The following is a 17,392-nucleotide window of genomic DNA, read 5'->3' as shown; positions in this document are numbered from 1 at the left end:
GAGAAAAACGTAGTTCACCCTGGCCTCGGACGCCTCTGCACATTCCCCTGTAGATCCACTTGCAACGTGACTCTGTTCACCTGTCCTATTCCGATTTTTAGTTAGATCCGGAAAAGCCATTGTACTAATTTTGCTTCTTACCTGGGTCCCTACCTCAATAGACCAACCCCACGCGAAATCGTTTCATACATTTTCACGAATCTGGGCCATAAGTGCAACTGAATTCTCCGGGCTACATTTGCGTTGTAGCACAAATTTTACATTAATTCCCGCGAATAAAACAGCAGCTAATTTTCCTGATTCTAGCATCGCGAAGTATCCAGGAGGTTCTCGAGGTATGGTACATAGCAGGAAAAGCGCACACTTCTTGGGATAGACAAGGAATACATCCATCTGCAAGCAAGCCCAGCTGCGTTGATTAACTTGAAGATGCCCAAAGACGCTGAATCCCAGACAGAAGGGGGCCTACGGCCCAAGGTCCTATCAATGAGTGCCGAAGTTCGGGCGGACAATCCGTATTCTCGCTTAATGGCGTTGCAAAGGTAAGCTCTAAGCTGCATTATGAGAGGGCTTGGCAGGGAGTTTTTGCTATTTCTTCCAGCAATAGTGACCCGGTATCAGAAGCCCCCTACCTTAACTGCTGTTGTATTGTCCTTTTGTTACATGTCTGCGGCTGTATTGTCCTTTCGCTACATGTCTGTGCTCCATCTCTCCAGGATGGGCGTGGTACGCGACTACCGAGCAATTACTAAGAAGGCTGTGCTGCTGGTGGGTGTAGGAGGAGTGGGCTCTGTAGCGGCTGAAATGCTTGTTCGTTGCGGGGTCGGTAAGATCATCCTTTTCGATTTCGACTCTGTCGAATTGTCAAACATGAATCGCCTCTTCTTCACGCCCAAGGACGTGGGAATGACCAAAGTAGAGGTAAACGCCCACAGTAGACACGTCTAATCGTCTAGTCAGAGCGTCTGTGGAACTGCCCATTCCTTGTAGGAGCTGTAGGCTGCGTAGATTATCGACATGATACTGATTTGTGTATTGTACCGCGCGCCTCAAGGCTGCCCGACGGACTCTTTCCTTCATTAATCCTGACGTGGAAATGGAGACTCACAATGCAAACATCTGCGAAGAGTTCGATCTTTTCTTGTCCCGCATTATGAATGGCAAGGATTCAATGGTACATCGCGACCAGGAAACAGGGCAGACACATTCTCAACGCCGCCGACTAAATTGCTTGGGGAAATATCCAGTTGACCTCGTTCTGAGTTGTGTTGACAACTATGCAGCCCGCATCACCATTAGCCAAGCATGCAACGAGGCTGGTGCGTCAGACGAAGCGTGTTGAATCTACTCCCATGAATTTACTTTGTGCTCACGTGTTTCTTTGTAATTGCAGCAGACGCAGAACTAGATATGACGTGATGCGCTCCTGCATGACAATTCTGTTGGTGGGAGTGGTAGGAAAGATTCAGAACAACAGACAACAGCTAATGGGCTTTCCAATACTTCATTAAAGCTGTCTTTATTTCCTGATCAAATGTGTGCGTTGTGTGTAAACAGTAGCGAATTCTTGAGATATGTCCACGGACGTTTTAGTAAAGTTCTTGCGTGACCTCTTTGTGCCGTTGCTAGCCCCTGCGTGCGCCAATCATTGTGCGTTCCCTCGCATGCCGTTCAGGAGTACCATGGTTTAACAGTGGGGTCAGCGAGAACGCCACCAGCGGGCAAGTGCAGCTGTGCATTCCTGGAATTCTCGCGTGCTTCCAGGTCGGTAGGCATTGTGTTTTCAGTGACATCTGGTATACTTGCTTGTCGTGTTACAATTTGTTGGATTTATCTGCAATGAAGTACTGACAAGAACGTGGTTTAGAGCCTTTTATGCGCAGTGCGCGCCGCCATACGTTGTCGCCACAAAGGAGGATGAGAATGCAATCAAGCGTGAGGGCGTCTGTGCTGCATCGCTCCCAACTACCATGGGTGTAACAGCCGGTAAGTTCAGTAAGTGGGCGGGGAAGCAGTATTGATCCCGCACGCCTACATGCTTTGAAGGCACAGGTGCTAAATACTGTGTTATGTTACGTACAATTTGGTCTCTGCGTGCACTAGAAGATTCATGCTCGACGGTGTATGCTTTCGCTGCTAATACAGGCATTCTAGTTCAGAATGTCCTCAAGTTTCTACTTGGTTTCGGTCGACCGTCCACCTTTCTTGGTTGGGAGTCGCTGGAAGATTACTTTACCACTTTACGCCTGCGGCCGAATGACCAGTGTGCGGATGCATGGTGCTGCACTAGACAGGTCCGTGCAGAGTTAGGGGAGAACATAACCATTGGCAAATGCATTTCTTCATTTCGACTTAAGTAAATTGACTTGTTATGTCCTCTACAGTAAAATATTGAGGATACTTTGGCCCGACCCCAGCTTCACGGGGTGGTAATGGATATGCTTTTTTTATGTTTACGACGCAGAAAGAAGTGCAAGAACGGGGCCTCAATCTGGAAGACTACATCCCTAGAGCACAGGAGGAAAGGAAAGCAGATGGGCCTCTCCATAAGGATAACCCTTTCGGCATATGTCTGGTGGACGATGGGGATCTAGAGGATAAACATCAAACGCCAGGAACAGGTCCCGAGGCCATGAAGAATAGGCCACCTGTTTGCGCAGCATCTGTAGACGACTTAGCTGCAAAGCTGAAGTCTCTTCAGGCCTGAGTCGGGCTAGCCGTGTGAACTGGTGGCACTGTCAAAAGTGCAAAAGTGCCAGACTGAGTACTAGACTGGGGAGCAGTCCACATGGGTGTCCCGAATGGTGGCAATCTCTTTCAAAATTCTACGTGGAAACTTGCATCGGTGCGCAGCTCAAAGTTTGTTAAGCTTGTAATCAGCCGTTGGGTCCCGCAGTCGAATGGCCTCGAACTGCGAACAACACTTAAAGACCTTCAGCGACAGCTCCCTCACCAACATAATTAGGAAGCACACTTCAGGGATAATACGAGAGCTGTGCTACCTTATTTTTACAAACTGACAAGTACGTGGCACCACCCCCATCTAGTTTCATTGCGTCGGTGTTCTGCTTCCACTGATTCCCCAAAACGCCAACAATCTAGTTGCGTGACAAGCCTGGGCATTCCGTCGTTACGTAACTCCACACGGCTGCTATGTAGTCAACACTACCTAGAGAGTTCACTCATCCTTCACAACCGCAAGGATGTCTTCTCCTCTAAAGACAAACAACTCTTCGTCATCAACTTCAACCTTCATACCGCCGAACTCGGGCACCATCACCGTCTGCCCAACCTGCAGCTTCGCCCAGTCTTCACTCACTGCAGCATTTCCTGTGCCCTTGGGTGGCGAGACCGCAACGACTTTCGCCATGTGGCAGCCAGATTTTGGGGAAGCACTTGCCGGGATATAGATGCCGCCCTTGCTAACCGTCGCTGGTTGCACCTTCTGCACAACACAGCGTCCGAAGAGGGGCATCAGCCGTGCTGCTAGTCCTGACTGAAGAGCAAGTCACAACCACACACAGCAGCGACGCATGGTCAAGAAAACTTCGTTCTTGACTGCAGAGCGCGGGTGTGCGCGTACTGAGACACTGCCCACAGTGTGGGCTGTCTGCGAGGGGATGTTACGTCCGCTTGTAGGACACACAAAAAAATGCGTATTGTGTCCCGTAATGTAGACCAGAAAAAGGTTTTTGGTCTCTGGGAGAACTATCACGTTCACGGTCGTGATCTTGTGGGGCAAGTCTTAGTGTGCGAAGCCAGCTCTCGCTGACACTTGAAAAGAAAAAGCCGCGGCGCGAGAAATGCTACAGAATGGTGCAAACAGAATTTCTACTGCGGCCTGAATACAGTCGTTTGACACTAAGGGGAACGGCCCCGTTATTTTCAGCGCCTTCAAAAAGCGCAGCGGAACCTACCATTTTGGCGGGGACAGCAGTCAAGAAGCGCAAGAACAGGTATGAAGAAGAAAGGTACCAGCTTGCGTTATTACTTGAGGTGCTCAGAAGATTAGTTAAATATGGTGCGTCCCTGGAAGACCCCAAGATTCCTTGCCTGTATAGGGGCTGCCGCACAGCCCTAAAGGGCGAACAGCCACTGCAGGCCCCATCCTGTAACAAACATTCGCATTAAGACCAACCACAAGATTTGGTTAAAAAGGAATTAGGATTTTCCCGCTATTTCGCGTCACGGGCTTATCGTTTTACCGCGATTTGTGCGCTGTTGGCGTGGGGCACGAGGCCTCTGTCAGAGTTCCAGTCACCAAATCTGGACTGTCCATAGCTGTATTTTATCTTTCTCCAGTACTTTCAGACGCCATTCCCTTAAGTTGTACAGGTTTCTTCATTTTACTGGAGGGACAGGACGGGGAAGGCCGACGCTGGCAACCACGCCGGCCGTGACGGTGTACTGCAGATGCGCAGTCTGTGAATGCAGGGGCCTTTCCTTTGCTCTGTGCGGCAGAAGTAATACGCTCGCGGGTTTTATAGCGTGTTTGGGGCTTTGAAGCCCGAAGGTAACCCCTTCGTCCCCAATATTTGCTTAAGCCTGCTCTGCCTGTGGGTATAGACGCTGAGCACCGCTTGGTCCGCTGCCAAGTCTCCTCTGCCAAAAATTTGCCTCCGATATCCCCATAAGCATGGATCTGCATCTACCATCTACAGTTTCGCGTTTTCTCAACGGCAGATTAAGGACAAAAACGTGGCTTGCGTAGCACAATTTACGAACGGCTCAAGGTTAGCCTTCGATGTCCTTCTCGCCCCGCAGAGGCACGTAGATAACAGGATCTGATCAACAGTTTAGGGTCGGGAGGAGCCTGTTGCAACTTCAGGGGCATCGAGGAATTATCCTGCCGCCGGATGGAGGAAAGCGGGGAGCCCCATACGGAGGCTTCCGCGGATCGTGGGTCATGGATGAAGCGTCGCTTACGGCAGCAACGGGCCCATCAAGAAGATTCACAACACGTTCACAACGTAGCAGATGAGCGTGCAAGTAAGGGTACACTTCATTCCTCCTCCTTGTGTGCACACAGCGTTTCCCATGCGCCGGGAAAAAGAGCAACCAAGCAGGAACAGTTTGTCGTCAACACAACTTATGCAGTGTACTAGACCCTCCGAGCAAGCACACACCTTAACCACTAAACGGGTTTTCACAGGGAAGCAATAAAATTATTTTGTATTGGGAGCGACCAGGTTGGGAGGCTTATCGCATCGTACCATTCTGAAAATATAAATTCGAAGATAAATGCGAAACCTAGGTCACATTGCATCTTCTTTGCTTCTGTTTGGCATGAGCTACTTTGGAGCAATTCTTCCTATCATTTAATCATTATCTTAATGCTGTCTGCAGAGGCTCTTTTGGAATACCGGGCTCGGTGCACTTCCGCGCGTTTCTGGATCCAGAGCGAGCTGCTAGATCTGCGTGTTGGCGGTTTTCCCCATTCAAACGGAGCCGCATGCAGTGACAATTTTCAGTCAAACTCCCAAACAGGGGCCGCTACTTCTCATGGAGAAAACTCCTCATGCTTAAATCCAGGAGTGGTTGGAGACCTTCCCGGCCTCATTCGGCAGTACCTCACCTGTCCCTTGCTTTCTAAGCTATTACAGCAAGACCCTATTCTAAGCGGCAAATTAGCCACTCTGGATCGCGTGCTGTGGCAGCGACGATCGAAACACGAGACGCATACTCCTGGTTGGATGAGCCATGAACCCCTCTGTCCGGAATGCTGTTCCTTTGGAGTGCCCCACGGGCCCTCAGAGGCCCCCAGTGCAGTTGCTGTGCCTGTGGCACCTGGGGGCGTGAGCAATCACGGCACCTCACGAACGAGTACAATGGATTCTGTTGTAGGGAATGAGGGTTCGGCTGCTGCTGTTCGGCCAAAGAGGGCAGTAGAAGACGAAAGCAGGCCCGTCACCGCATGGGTATCGTGCCAGCAATGCATGGAGCACTTTGCCTACATTGTCGCTTCCCTTCTTGTTTTCCTGAAACCGTCGGAGCTCAGGGACCTTGCCGTTGAGAGGCAAGAGTCGCAGTGTTGTGGCTTCATCTTCTGCGGGAGAAAAAACATCCCGACTCCGGAGAAGTGAGCCGCGCCCCTTATAGCGCTTATTTATTAATATTTCCCCTCATTTGCTTCTGTATGTTCTCGTTACAGCCAGAGCACATATGCTTCGAGAGTGCACTTCTATTTGCGCATGCGTGTTTTTTCCAGGCGGCGCGCAGCGCTGTGGCGATGGACTCTAGATTTCGGGGGTAGCAAGGCGCTGTCAGAGGAGGAGCTTGTTCAATTCTGTTGCAGCCGCTGTTGTAACCGCCAGCAGCAGCTGCTGCGCCTCCTGGACGAAGAGCCAATGTACACCCGCCCGGGAATCAAGGAGTGGATTGGTGACGCTTTGCAGCGAAAGGCAGCGTACCGTCCCCATCCACACGGCTTGCCAGAGGGAGCGCCTAAGACAGAAGCTTCCTCACGTGTGCAAGAGAAGCAACCAGGAGAATCCGGGTCTCCTGATTCTGCTTCAGTTTTAGAAATATCAGAAAGGAAGGAAGTGAGGCCGGCTTTGGAAATGAGCGAGTTACTGAATGATAGGGCAGAGAGACTAATGGAACCTATAGTGGAGAAGCGGGTGCCCTGTGTTTCCTTCTCTACTGAGTCGTCTAGCGCGGAGTTCACTAAGCTCGAGGACAGAGAAGAGGCTGATGGAACTAAAGTGCCTGTAACTGTTGAGGACGATAGCAGTGCAGACGAGGCGCCAACCAGAGGCACTAAAAATCAAGACAGCCAAAGCTTTTGCTTAGTAGAGGGGAGGAGTAGCCTGGGTCGGCAGGCTGCGGTTCCCTTAACTGACAAACAAGGCGGGGCCGTCGGCAGCAGTAGTATCCTCTTGCTGGACTACAACTCCGCTTCAGGCACTGGCGAACCCGCCAGGGCGGTTGTTCCAACAGCCAACACCACAGCGCTCCAGCAGTCTCAGGTGGCGTGTGAAGCGGTGCCCGCGAAAGGGGAGTCGCCAGCCGCTCCTGAGAAGGCTGCGGCATCATCTCCAATCCGAAAGTTTCTTCAATGCCCGAATAAAGCTGAGGGGACTCCAGCAGAAGAAAAGCAGCAGCAAGAAGAACGTGGAGAGCCAAGCCTCCCCCACGCTGCAGGGCTAAACTCTCAAACAGAACCACCAGTCAAGTCGCGTGGATCCCGCGTTCGTTTTGCAGATGATGATGAGGAAGACGGTGCAGACGGGGATGGAGATGGGGACGCGGGGGCGTCTGTTTTCAAACATTTCTTCAACCTGCATGACGATGATGATGGACCGGGGTTCTATAATCGCTTTGACCGTCAGGCAGTAACAGGTAGTACACATGCTCCAGGAAGCCAGCTGCGAAACGGTACTGTAGAGCTAAGGAGCATTCTCAAGCCTTCTACCGAACCTGTTGACCCATCCCCGCCACCTGCCAGTTCCACTACTGAGGCTCAGGTTGGCTACATGCGGCTCTCGGATGTGGTCATTGCATTTGATCTTTTGTCTTCTTGTTGCACGGACGCGTCTGCCAAATTCCTTGCTGGTTACCACCGAAGATACTGCACTTGCTTGTGCGAGGGAGCAACTCCAGCGTCCGGTGAGACCAGCTTTCGATGTTCTGAGGGCGGCGAGTCACCTAAGCGAGAGATGGCTGCAGAGGAGGATGAGTCGAGAAGCTTTCATTTGAGGAAGGCCAGTGAAGCGGACGAGTCAGATAATGTCGCATGCGTAGATGGAGAATCTGGAGACGATATTGAGCCGACAGATTTATGGAAGAGAAGGCAGCAGCAACTGCTAAAGGCAATATTAAGGAGCTTGCCGCCTTCTGCAGACAGTTTCATTCCACTCATCACGGAGCTGTGCGAAACTCTGCAGCCGCTTCAGGTACACTTTATCCCTATAGCGAGCGTACTCTCCTTCTAGAGGAACATGAACGTCCCTTTACTCGCTTCATCAGTCAGAATGTACGCAGGCGCAAGATGCATGATCCCAGCAATTGCACGCTTTTATCTATTGCAGCCCCGAGCTTTCCGTGTGCGGTTGCGTGATTTCACTGCAGCCGCTTCCAACTCTACGGTGCTCTCTCTGTAGCTGCCTCGCGGCAATGATCCTGCTTATGTTGCTGCTGCTACGCGCGCGGCCGTTGACGTGTTGCTGCTGCTGCGAAGGTTGCCGTCCTTGGAGCAACAGCCATAGTCGTCATTCTCATTGCCAACGACGCCCGCCCCCAACCGCTGGCCATGCCAAAGGGGAAGGACACGAGCCTACGGATGCAGCGGCGTCATTTTACTTCGACGACGCACTGACGCTCGCAAGGGAAGAAGATGTAGGACTTGAGTTGGTTGACTTCGTTCGGTCAACAATACACAAGTCGGCTCCTCCCACCGGTCTGGTTCGTCCTTTCGATCCCCCAAGCTCAGTGGAAGGAGCTGAGGTACCGGCTCAACATCCTGAAGAAAGAGCTGTTCATGTGTTGCTGGAGTCTATTTTCTCGCGCATGACACAGCCAATTATGCAATTGTGTGGACCGGTCCAGTCTTCGTCGTCGTCAGCCTAAAAAACTGTCATACGGCTTTTGTTGCTAATGAACTTGCGACTTTCCCATTTTAGAAACGAAACGGTATTAAGGGCATAACATACCGTGAGCGCGGCTATTTGGGACTAGTGTTATTCAAGCAACTAGGCAAATTAGCCGTGTATACACCCGTGAGCGACCGCAAGATAAGCTTGCCCGTATGGGGCGGGATAGTTGGTACGGCAGTCCCATGTGAACTGATTGCGTTGTACTTTCAAAGTAGTCACTTACCATCTCCATAGGTTCACCTGCGGCGTCTCAACACCAGCAGGGATTGTCGTGTCTTGCACGGTGGGCGTGTGGGCAGGGCTGGGTGACTGCGTGAGTGCATTGCGTCATTCGCTGTGGTGTATTATACGATCACGGAACAATTGAAATGCACTCAAATAGCATGCCACAACAGTCACCGATAGTGGAGCTCACCACTAGGCTGGTGCTCGGCGGTGTAAACCATGTCACTCTGCAGGGCTTCTATGATGCTTGCTATTTCAAGCCATCTGTGCATATTTGCGGGAAGTGTATTGATTATTGTACTCAAAATTGACCCGGGGCGAATTTAGAGGTGGGAAAGGCTCGAGTTTGCACAAAGAGTTGGGCGGATGGCATCGCTTGACGCGAAGAGCGGAGACGGAAGAGCTAGCTGACCCCCCGGTAGGTGTGAAAGTTGATATTGTTAGCATTTGCATGAAGTGTACGCTTATGGCACGTTGGGCTTCATACCAGGATGTGAATTATGCTATGGCTTGTCCCCACAGTAACGGTATCAAGTGACCTCCGTTTGCGGGGCCACTGCGGGAAGCTGCACAAGCCCAGATTTGGGGTATAAAACAAATCGCGTTTAAAATTCTTTAATGGTTTTTACTATTACAAGAAGCGCATCACTTGTATGATTTTGTGCGGATAGCGGCTCGAACACTTCCCAAGAACGGGGCCGCTTACGCGCATCTACAGCAGCGAGCATCTTCGCCTCGCAACGAAGCCATTATGTGTGAGCGAGTAATTGCCCAGAATAGTACCTCATGATAAGCTAAGACTTCTGACTAGATACAATAGAACGTTTTTCTGCTGAAACCGTCATGTGATGTTCGTGATAGGCTAGTGCTTGAAGCATCTACTGCTAAATGCCATCACCAGAAGGCTTGTACCAAACCGATGCTTCTGAGATTTTACGCTTTAGCCGCATCAAGCATTCTGCATCTTAGTTTATTTTTCACCACTTAGCAGCAAGGAACACCGGTTCTTGTCTCGCATACTTGCAACACAAGGTTTGGCTGACCGGTTCTTCAGCTAGGCAAAGCAAAGCTGCCGTGCGGTTCACCAAAGCCTGTGAGCAGGTGGCGTTTCCATAATTATAAGTAGGGAGCATTAAGGATCGGATGATTTCAGGTTTGTTTCACAATGGGGAAGTCTTCAAATCGTCCCGCAATAGAGCGACTCATAGAACGAAGTCGCGTGCAGGAAGAGCGTGACAAGGTCCTTGCAGAGCTTGAGGCCGCGAGGATACAAGCACTCAACCAGTCTCGTTGCGACGCAAGGGTAGAAGCCTTAAGGCGTCAAAACTTAGAGACGGCTGAACTCAAGGGATTTGCAACAGAGTTAGAGCTCACAGTTGAGGAGCAGCAAAAGCAGCAAAAATTGAAGGGGGAAGAGTTACAGCAAAGAATTACAGATACACTAGAACGGCAGCTCCAACAAAAAGAAGCAATCGACCTTGAGAGGCAGAAAATATGCTTAGAGAGTGAAGAGATACGCAAGCTCAAGGAGCAGCTAACAACAGCACGGGTGAATCGTGAAAGAGCTGCTCAACTCCTCGAGCGACAATTTAGGGAGTAAGCTGGCTAAGCATATCAGAAGAAGTCTGAACAGTCTGTTTTGAAACACGAACTTCTTGCACAGAGGGCTCCCACTGCGCATTCTGACTTTGGCACAGATAGATTTGATTCCAAAGGTCTGCAGCGCAAGTTATTCCAACCACGTGGCTGTGGATTGGCTACTGAGCTCATGCGCAAACGCATCTCAGCAAACTTTTATCGATTGATTAACAAATGAAAGAACCTTTGCGGCAGCTGACTTTGATTGCGCTTTCTGGAAATATTTTTGATGAAACAGTTTTCAAATATGTTGTTGTTTCCGGGTCTCTCCGCCTGCTTATTCCTGCGTCATTGGAAGTCACGGAACTGTGATCCATCAACAGTAGCTGCTTGATATTCTTATTTAAGCCTAGAACTCATTGGCATTGTGATAGTGCATTCCTCAGTTCACACTATCCCCCGGTTGTTTTTCTATGCTTGAGAGTGTCATCTCCGTTCTTCAGAATCTACTTTAGGTTTATGTTGCAGAGTTGATGCTGCGCTAGCGGACGCACGGCTTGATTTAGCTATGGAAGAACAAAGACTGGCAGAGTGTGAAAATGCCCGGCGGCTGGAGCTCGAACGCAGCATGCAAATGAAGCGAGTAGGACTAGATCTAGTAGCGCAGATCGAAGCCAGGCAGCGCGCCAAACAAGAGGAAACTGTGGAGAAATACACCCGCGAAAAGGAGCAGGTCGGCTTGATGCGAAGCTGAGTAGTCCCCGTTCCGTCCGTCTTGCAAGACGTTTTTGATGCATTGGTCATTGACACGGAAATGGGAGGTTGCTTTGAAAATTTCGCCCCATAATCGCTTTTTTTACTACCTCCAGGTCGGCGCAGTCGTTGCAAGGCTGCTTGAAGAAATGGAAAGTGAAAAGCGGCAGTACATTGAACGCCGTCGCCTCCATGCACATATGATCGAGGAAGCAATGAAAGAAAGGCAACGGCAAAAACAGCAGTTGCTTGAAGAAAAGATTAAAGAAGATAATGAAATTAAGGTAGCAAGCTTTCATGTTTCAGATCGAAACTAGTGACGCAGCTGCAGTTAAGCAGGACTCAACCTGGTTGCCACTCAGGGGTTGAACGGCAAAATATCTGGTGCGCCTTACCTTTCGTACGTCTAGGCATACCTCGAAATGCAGCGTAAACGCGCAGAAGACACAGCGCGGGAGAAAGAGATGATCAGGAAGGAAAAGGCAAGAGTGCTAAACGAGCTGTTGCAACAACAACTACAAAGGCAGAAAGAAGAAACGGATTATGCACAGCTGATGGCCGAGCTTTATGAATACGAGCGTGAAGAACAAGAAAGACGAAAGGAAGAGGCTCAAAAGCAGAAGAGGTAGGAAAAAACAGTTCCAGCGGGGAGCCGTCGTATCCGCCGCAGTCTGCGAATTTCTTGAATAACGAATTTTTTGGTGAGCAGCCATGAATAACTGTCTAGCGACTGGAAAGAGCAGTGCATTTTTTCTCTGTCGCTTCAGACTAGAGGAAAGAGCTGCGCTCGCTGCTGCATTCAAGGAGCAAATGCAGGAGAAAGAACGGAGGAGACAAGCACTGTTGGCTGAAGAGGGACAGTTCAGGCGAGAGCTGCAAGCGAAGTTCGCCAGGGAAGCCAGAATTGAGCAGATGACCCAGCAAAGACGCAAGCTCGCTATCTTGGAGCACAACAGACAGGTGATAATTATTGGTCCCTTTGGATGTCTCTTTAGCTGCTGTCAGCAAGCTGTCGCTCGTCAGAGACACGTATAGTCGAGACTTGCTGAATACTGTCGTGATATTTCAGGTAGAGGCAATTATACAAGAGCGTCGTCACCGGCTTGCAGAAGAACGGGAAAGGGATAAAGAGGAATATCGCAAATATCTTGAACTAGAGGCCGAAAAGCAGGCAGTAATTCAACAAGAGAGGGAACGACTACTGTGCGAAAACGCAGAGCTTGCGGATTTCTTGCCGAAGTATACGCTGCAAGACAAACGAGAGCAAAACATTGTTAGAAGCGCGAAACAGCAGAGTGCCACTATTCACCTGGATTCTGTGGCGTCACTTCCTAGAACACTTCGAACGTTGCCCCTTGCGGAAACCACCGAGGCATTCACTTGATTAAAACAGTGGGTATTTGTGATTAATTCATATTTTTTGCCTGGATTTCCGTTTGGTGTAAGTTCAGCTTCTAGGAATTATATCGTCTAAATTTATTTTTGTCTTTTAAGTAATCCTAACATGCTCAGAATGTTCTTTTAAGTTGTCCTCTGATTGAACAAGTCTGACTGAGGTCGTGGCCAGCGATCAATGTACGTACCAAACAATAGGTCACCTTACTTTTTGGAGCCCAGTACTCCACCACCACCATTGCCTTGCGGTCTCAAGGATACTCTGAACTTTAGTCAACGGGACGGCAATTCCTTAGCCGCGTTACGAAAGGCAAAGCCGTTGAAAGCATCTTTTAACAAGAGCTACAATTTCCTAGTAACTTTCTCACTGAAATCCGCTAAACATGCCTACTAACGGCTACAGATGGGATGGTGGCATGCTTCTTTGTGGACGAAGAGACCAACTCTGGTAGTCGAAGACAAATAGTGCTGAATAAACCAAACAAAGTATCACTGCTGACAATCAGTGTTTGCCGGGTTCAGCATCTCGCCCTCACCACAGCACTTCGGCAATTAAAGTGACTCGACAGACTGAATTGTAAACTGTGAGCGCCGCCTCAGTTGGGCCTCAGTTGAAGCCTCGCCTGAGGCCGGGGAAGCAGAAGAAACGAGAGCAACGGTCAACAAAATCAAAACAGTTCTTTTAACTAGCTGATCCACTTTTGCACCTGGCTCATAAAGCTACCGTTGAATCCGGACCAGCCCACAGACAGCGGGGCTGCGCTGTGTGGATTTCCACCTGTGGAGATCTCAGATTTTTTATCTTCTTCGCGCCCCCGCTTTTCATCCGGTCTATCTTCCCTGTTGGTCCCATGACGCATTTTCTGGCGATGACGGGAAGAATAACGTGATAAATCTGCATCTGGTGCTGTTGCGCTGGTTGACGTTCGGCGATAGGACACAGCAGCCGCTCCGCTGCCATCTAGCCGTGTTGCTGATTCCTTATGTCCGCATCCGGGGACATCCGTTCCAGCTGTGCTGAACGCCAAATTTTCCCGTTGTCTAGGTGAACGGTATTCAGATGCCGTTGAGCACTGTTGCTTGCTCAGCAAAGGGTTGACTGTTCGCCTAGGGCCATAAAGCAATGACTCGTGCCCAGTATTTAGAGATCTAGTGGTTCTAGCCCCCGATTCGCTCCTTGGACGACCTGGAGAACACGGCATCTGGGTTTCGCCGCTCTTGCTGTGTCTAGACCGTTTCGCATCAGAGTTTTGCGAGCTGCGGGGATCCCCGTGTCGACGGCCTGTACTACTGCGCGCAGAACTAACTCCCAAAAAGTCCGACGACGCAAGAGAACACTTGCTATGATCTCTCGAGTAAGGTGGAAGCTTGGTTGCATGAGCTAATAACGACCTCTGGGCAGGCAATACGGCAGACGACGTGGAAGCAAGAGACCGTGCAGATGCCGGCGGGGCAGGCAAGTGGGAATCTCGAGCTAATAAAGTACCTTGCTGATGCCGAGAGATGTCAGAGAGGGTCTGGCACTTCTCGCCCGTGCGGCTACCGCCCAGGAAACGGGCACTGTCAATTGGTGTCTGCTGCAGTGCAAATGCTCTTTCAGCTCGTGAGACGGGATGGTGCGCAGACAGCTGTGGCCTATTTAGGCCTGCTCCATTGTCCCGAAGTAGCTGCTCCTGGTCAGACGGATAGCGCAAACCGCCAGAGCTGTAGCGACGCTCTCCCTGGAGCAGAAACTCCTGGCGACCTGCAGATGGAGTCATACTCCCACAATTGAAGTTGGAGACTGAATCTGCAAGCGACGGGGCTGCGTTAGTGGCAGCGCAACGAGGTGCACGATCCCCAATGCCTGTTGCTTGACTTTTGGATGCTTTGGGGCTCCACAAGGACCCGGCCGAGCTGTTGATGCGTTGCACTACACATGAAGACAAGATAGAATCCGGGGGCCCCGGGCTGGCCTGCATACTCTGGGGAGAAGCAGAAATCGATTCCGATGGCTGAGGTCGCAGACGCGTATGCCTATGTAAAACACTCTCCCTTCCCTGCAGCCCTGCCCCCTGATATGCGAGACGATTGCCTGCAAGAGCGTTGATTTGCCTTTCGAATGACCCGTCGGTACCTAGGTATGAACCACGCTGAGACGGCATGGAAGGGGAGGCTCCTGGCTTCTCAGAATGGCTGATGAATGAGCTGCTGGTGGTTGTGGTCGCATCTTCGACTACACAGCTATGAAGCGGCAAGCTGCACTGGCTGCCCATAAGACTGCTGCTAGCACAACTGGACGTCTCTTCAGAGCCGCTGGACCCATCATCAGGAACGCACACGCCCCTGCTTGAAGCGTTGAAGGCGTGCTGTTCCAGAGCCTGTGCGTTTGAACTGCAGGCATGCATTCCTCCAAAACCTCCAAAATGCTCCAATTTGCCACAGTGACACGCCAAAGTGTTGTCATCAGACTTTCCCCTTGGCAGCAGCTGGTCACTATGACTAGCAATTGAACCCGTGAAATTTCCAGATGACGTATGCGGGTGGGCATCGGACGTTCGCTTCCAGCCGTTGTCTCGCTGAGCTGGCAGACGCAGGCTTCCCTCATTTGTCACAGTTTCACAGGATTTGCCTCGTTGCTCGCAACTGAGCCTTTGTGTCCGAAACTCCGGCTCGTGTCGATGTGAACGCTGGCCTCGAAGATCATTCCGTACAGAACACGTTCCCGCAGTATCTACAATTTGTCTCTCAGAAGAACACCTCAGTTCTTCCAATTTCTGCTTCAGCTGCACTTCCAGCTCTTGTTGGAGCAACCTGCGTTGAGCTTCTTGCAGATCCTGTTCCCGCTGCTCCTGTCGCCTTTGCAGCTCCTCCAGCTTTGTTTGCAGCGTTTCAATGAGTTTCCTTTGCTGTTGCTCTCCAGATTCTCGTTGCTCTTCTCTGGTCTTTTGAAGAGTTTCGAGCTGTTCTTGCAGCATGTCGATCCGCCGCTGCTGCGCCCTCTGGAGATCTTCGTGGTGTTCCCGCTGGCGCTGTATCATCTGCTGTTGCTGCTGAAGAGAGGCATCGACAACGCCTGCAGCGGCAGCAAGCAGAGCCGCTGCAGACGCCGTCTGTTCATCCTGCGTTTTGGTGCATTCCTGTTGTACTCCACTCTGAAGATGCTGCTTAGACCTCTGCTGATCATCTGTTCTGAGTTCTTCTTTACTGCTGCTTCTGCACGATTCAATTCTTCTATCTTTTGTAGATCTGTCCTGCAAAGTTAATTGTTCGGTTAGTATTTGGCTTTGTTGGCCCATCGCCCGGGGTGGTGCTTCAGCTTCAGTGTCTCCATGGTGGGAAGTCCTAGAAATTCTATCCTGCCCATGCCGTTGTTCAGCGTCACTTGATTTTCTTGTTTCATGTGTCTCATTGGGCTGATGTGGCTTGTGGCTTCTGGTGTTTCCTTGGGAAGAGGGTACCTTCGAGAAAGGTGGCTCTGCGCTGCTACTGCGGCTCCGTGGGCTACGACGGGGATTTACATTTTCTCTGCTTCGGCATGTTTCAGGAGCGTCTACTTTGCCCTTTGAACCTTCATCGTTCTTGCGGAGCGGCGACGTTAAATTCTCAGCTTCTAAGACAGCTTTGCACTCTGCTTCACAGGTGTAGCGCTCCTCAGGCAAGCGTGCGGCTCTAAGCGTGACTCCTGAATCTTCCCTTTTTCTAAGCGTCCCCGCAGAGTCCTCTAGGATTTCCTCATGAGTTTTGGAAGAAGGCTCGCCGTGTTGATCAGCCCCATCATCTCCTTGAAGAGCCGCAACCTTGTGTCTAGCAGGCGGCTCCGTTACTCCCAATGAAACTGTGCGTCGAGCTCTCATGTGCTCTGGACGCGGCGAAGGGTCTCGTCTTTCAGGTGACGGCGTATGATCTGCCCGGATGGACGCAGGCGATCCGATCTTGCTCCTGAATGCCGCAGAATCTGTTTTTTCGCTAGACTCGGAACCTCTGCTCCTGCTGAGACAAGCGGGAGGGCTAAAAGACCCTCCCTCAAACTGTTCCCCGAGGTGCGAACTACCCTGACTGCCGCGCCTTAGAGGTCTAAATTCGCTTGGGTCCTTCATAGAGACTGCAGCTGCTACTGCTGCAGAGAGCTTTTTAGATTGTTTGTGCTTAGCCTTTGGGCTATCTGCCTCTCCTGCATTACGGGTATTTCCAGAAGTGTCGTCATCAACGTTTTTCTGGGCATCTGCACGACGGGCTGCGGCTCCAGGTAATGCTGCGCAGGCTCCTAACATGCTGAACATGCCGCTTAAAGTGCTTGCATCCAGAGCCTTCGTAGCCAGATCATCCCTTGTTTGGTGAGACCTGTTTCCAATCTTCCGGCCAACCGATACAATGGGAGACCCCTTTGCTTCTCCTGCAGCGCCTAGCATCAGAAGATTTCTGTCAGAGCTGGCAGAAGCCAAAGCGTGACCTGAAATAATTCCATCACGAAGAGAGCTTCTCACTGGATCACCAAGAGCAGGTCCTACTTTCGGTGAAGAAGATATCAGTGAAGATGATGTACTAGAACGTTGATGTTCATTAGAAACGCTGCTGCCTGATACTCGTGATCTACATCGCCTTCCCTCGAGAGGTGGATGGAGTCCACCAGTGCTGCCTGAATGCCCAGAGAGTGGCTTGGCAGAGCCACTACTTCGTGGTGCTTCAGGAGATTCAGACGCTACTAGTGCCTTTGCAGACAAGTGAGGAACCGGCGCTGATGCACCCTTCTTGTAATGCTGATGTTTGCTTCCGAATTCATGTGACGAGCGCATTGGGCTGCCTTTCCAGATAGGCCTGAAACGCAAAATATGCAAGATAACCATGCTAGAAGCAGTGCTCCCTAT

General features: G+C 50.7%; 5 protein-coding genes across 5 annotated transcripts; 3 read left to right on the top strand and 2 right to left on the bottom strand.

Annotated features, from left to right (window-relative positions):
* Nucleotides 1-429: 429 nt before the first annotated feature.
* Nucleotides 430-2,707, top strand: ENH_00086060 (thiF family domain-containing protein, putative; the record flags this gene model as incomplete). The annotated part of the gene is made up of 7 exons (XM_013577863.1): nucleotides 430-542; nucleotides 717-921; nucleotides 1,055-1,319; nucleotides 1,676-1,764; nucleotides 1,884-1,986; nucleotides 2,146-2,294; nucleotides 2,465-2,707. The coding sequence occupies 7 exons, from the start codon at nucleotides 430-432 to the stop codon at nucleotides 2,705-2,707; spliced, it is 1,167 nt and encodes a 388-aa protein (XP_013433317.1).
* A 471-nt stretch (nucleotides 2,708-3,178) lies between these two features.
* On the bottom strand, nucleotides 3,179-3,920 carry ENH_00086050 (chaperonin CPN10, mitochondrial, putative; the record flags this gene model as incomplete). The annotated part of the gene is made up of 2 exons (XM_013577862.1): nucleotides 3,179-3,496; nucleotides 3,918-3,920. The coding sequence occupies 2 exons, from the start codon at nucleotides 3,918-3,920 to the stop codon at nucleotides 3,179-3,181; spliced, it is 321 nt and encodes a 106-aa protein (XP_013433316.1).
* A 936-nt stretch (nucleotides 3,921-4,856) lies between these two features.
* ENH_00086040 (hypothetical protein, conserved) lies at nucleotides 4,857-8,317 on the top strand (the record flags this gene model as incomplete). Its single annotated transcript, XM_013577861.1, has 4 exons — nucleotides 4,857-4,989; nucleotides 5,347-6,079; nucleotides 6,209-7,895; nucleotides 8,180-8,317. 4 exons carry the CDS (start codon nucleotides 4,857-4,859, stop codon nucleotides 8,315-8,317), a joined length of 2,691 nt encoding a protein of 896 aa, XP_013433315.1.
* Nucleotides 8,318-9,984: 1,667 nt separating this feature from the next.
* ENH_00086030 (meiosis-specific nuclear structural protein 1, putative) lies at nucleotides 9,985-12,534 on the top strand (the record flags this gene model as incomplete). The annotated part of the gene is made up of 6 exons (XM_013577860.1): nucleotides 9,985-10,415; nucleotides 10,926-11,130; nucleotides 11,267-11,434; nucleotides 11,561-11,775; nucleotides 11,918-12,110; nucleotides 12,220-12,534. 6 exons carry the CDS (start codon nucleotides 9,985-9,987, stop codon nucleotides 12,532-12,534), a joined length of 1,527 nt encoding a protein of 508 aa, XP_013433314.1.
* Nucleotides 12,535-13,231: 697 nt separating this feature from the next.
* On the bottom strand, nucleotides 13,232-17,371 carry ENH_00086020 (hypothetical protein, conserved; the record flags this gene model as incomplete). The annotated part of the gene is made up of 1 exon (XM_013577859.1): nucleotides 13,232-17,371. One exon carries the CDS (start codon nucleotides 17,369-17,371, stop codon nucleotides 13,232-13,234), a length of 4,140 nt encoding a protein of 1,379 aa, XP_013433313.1.
* Nucleotides 17,372-17,392: the final 21 nt, after the last annotated feature.

Source organism: Eimeria necatrix, genomic scaffold (genome assembly GCF_000499385.1).
Source record: "Eimeria necatrix Houghton genomic scaffold, Enh_scaff9, whole genome shotgun sequence".
Classification (NCBI taxonomy): domain Eukaryota; phylum Apicomplexa; class Conoidasida; order Eucoccidiorida; family Eimeriidae; genus Eimeria; species Eimeria necatrix.
The sequence above is the reverse complement of the archived record's forward strand: the minus strand, read 5'-3'. Positions and strand labels throughout refer to the sequence as shown.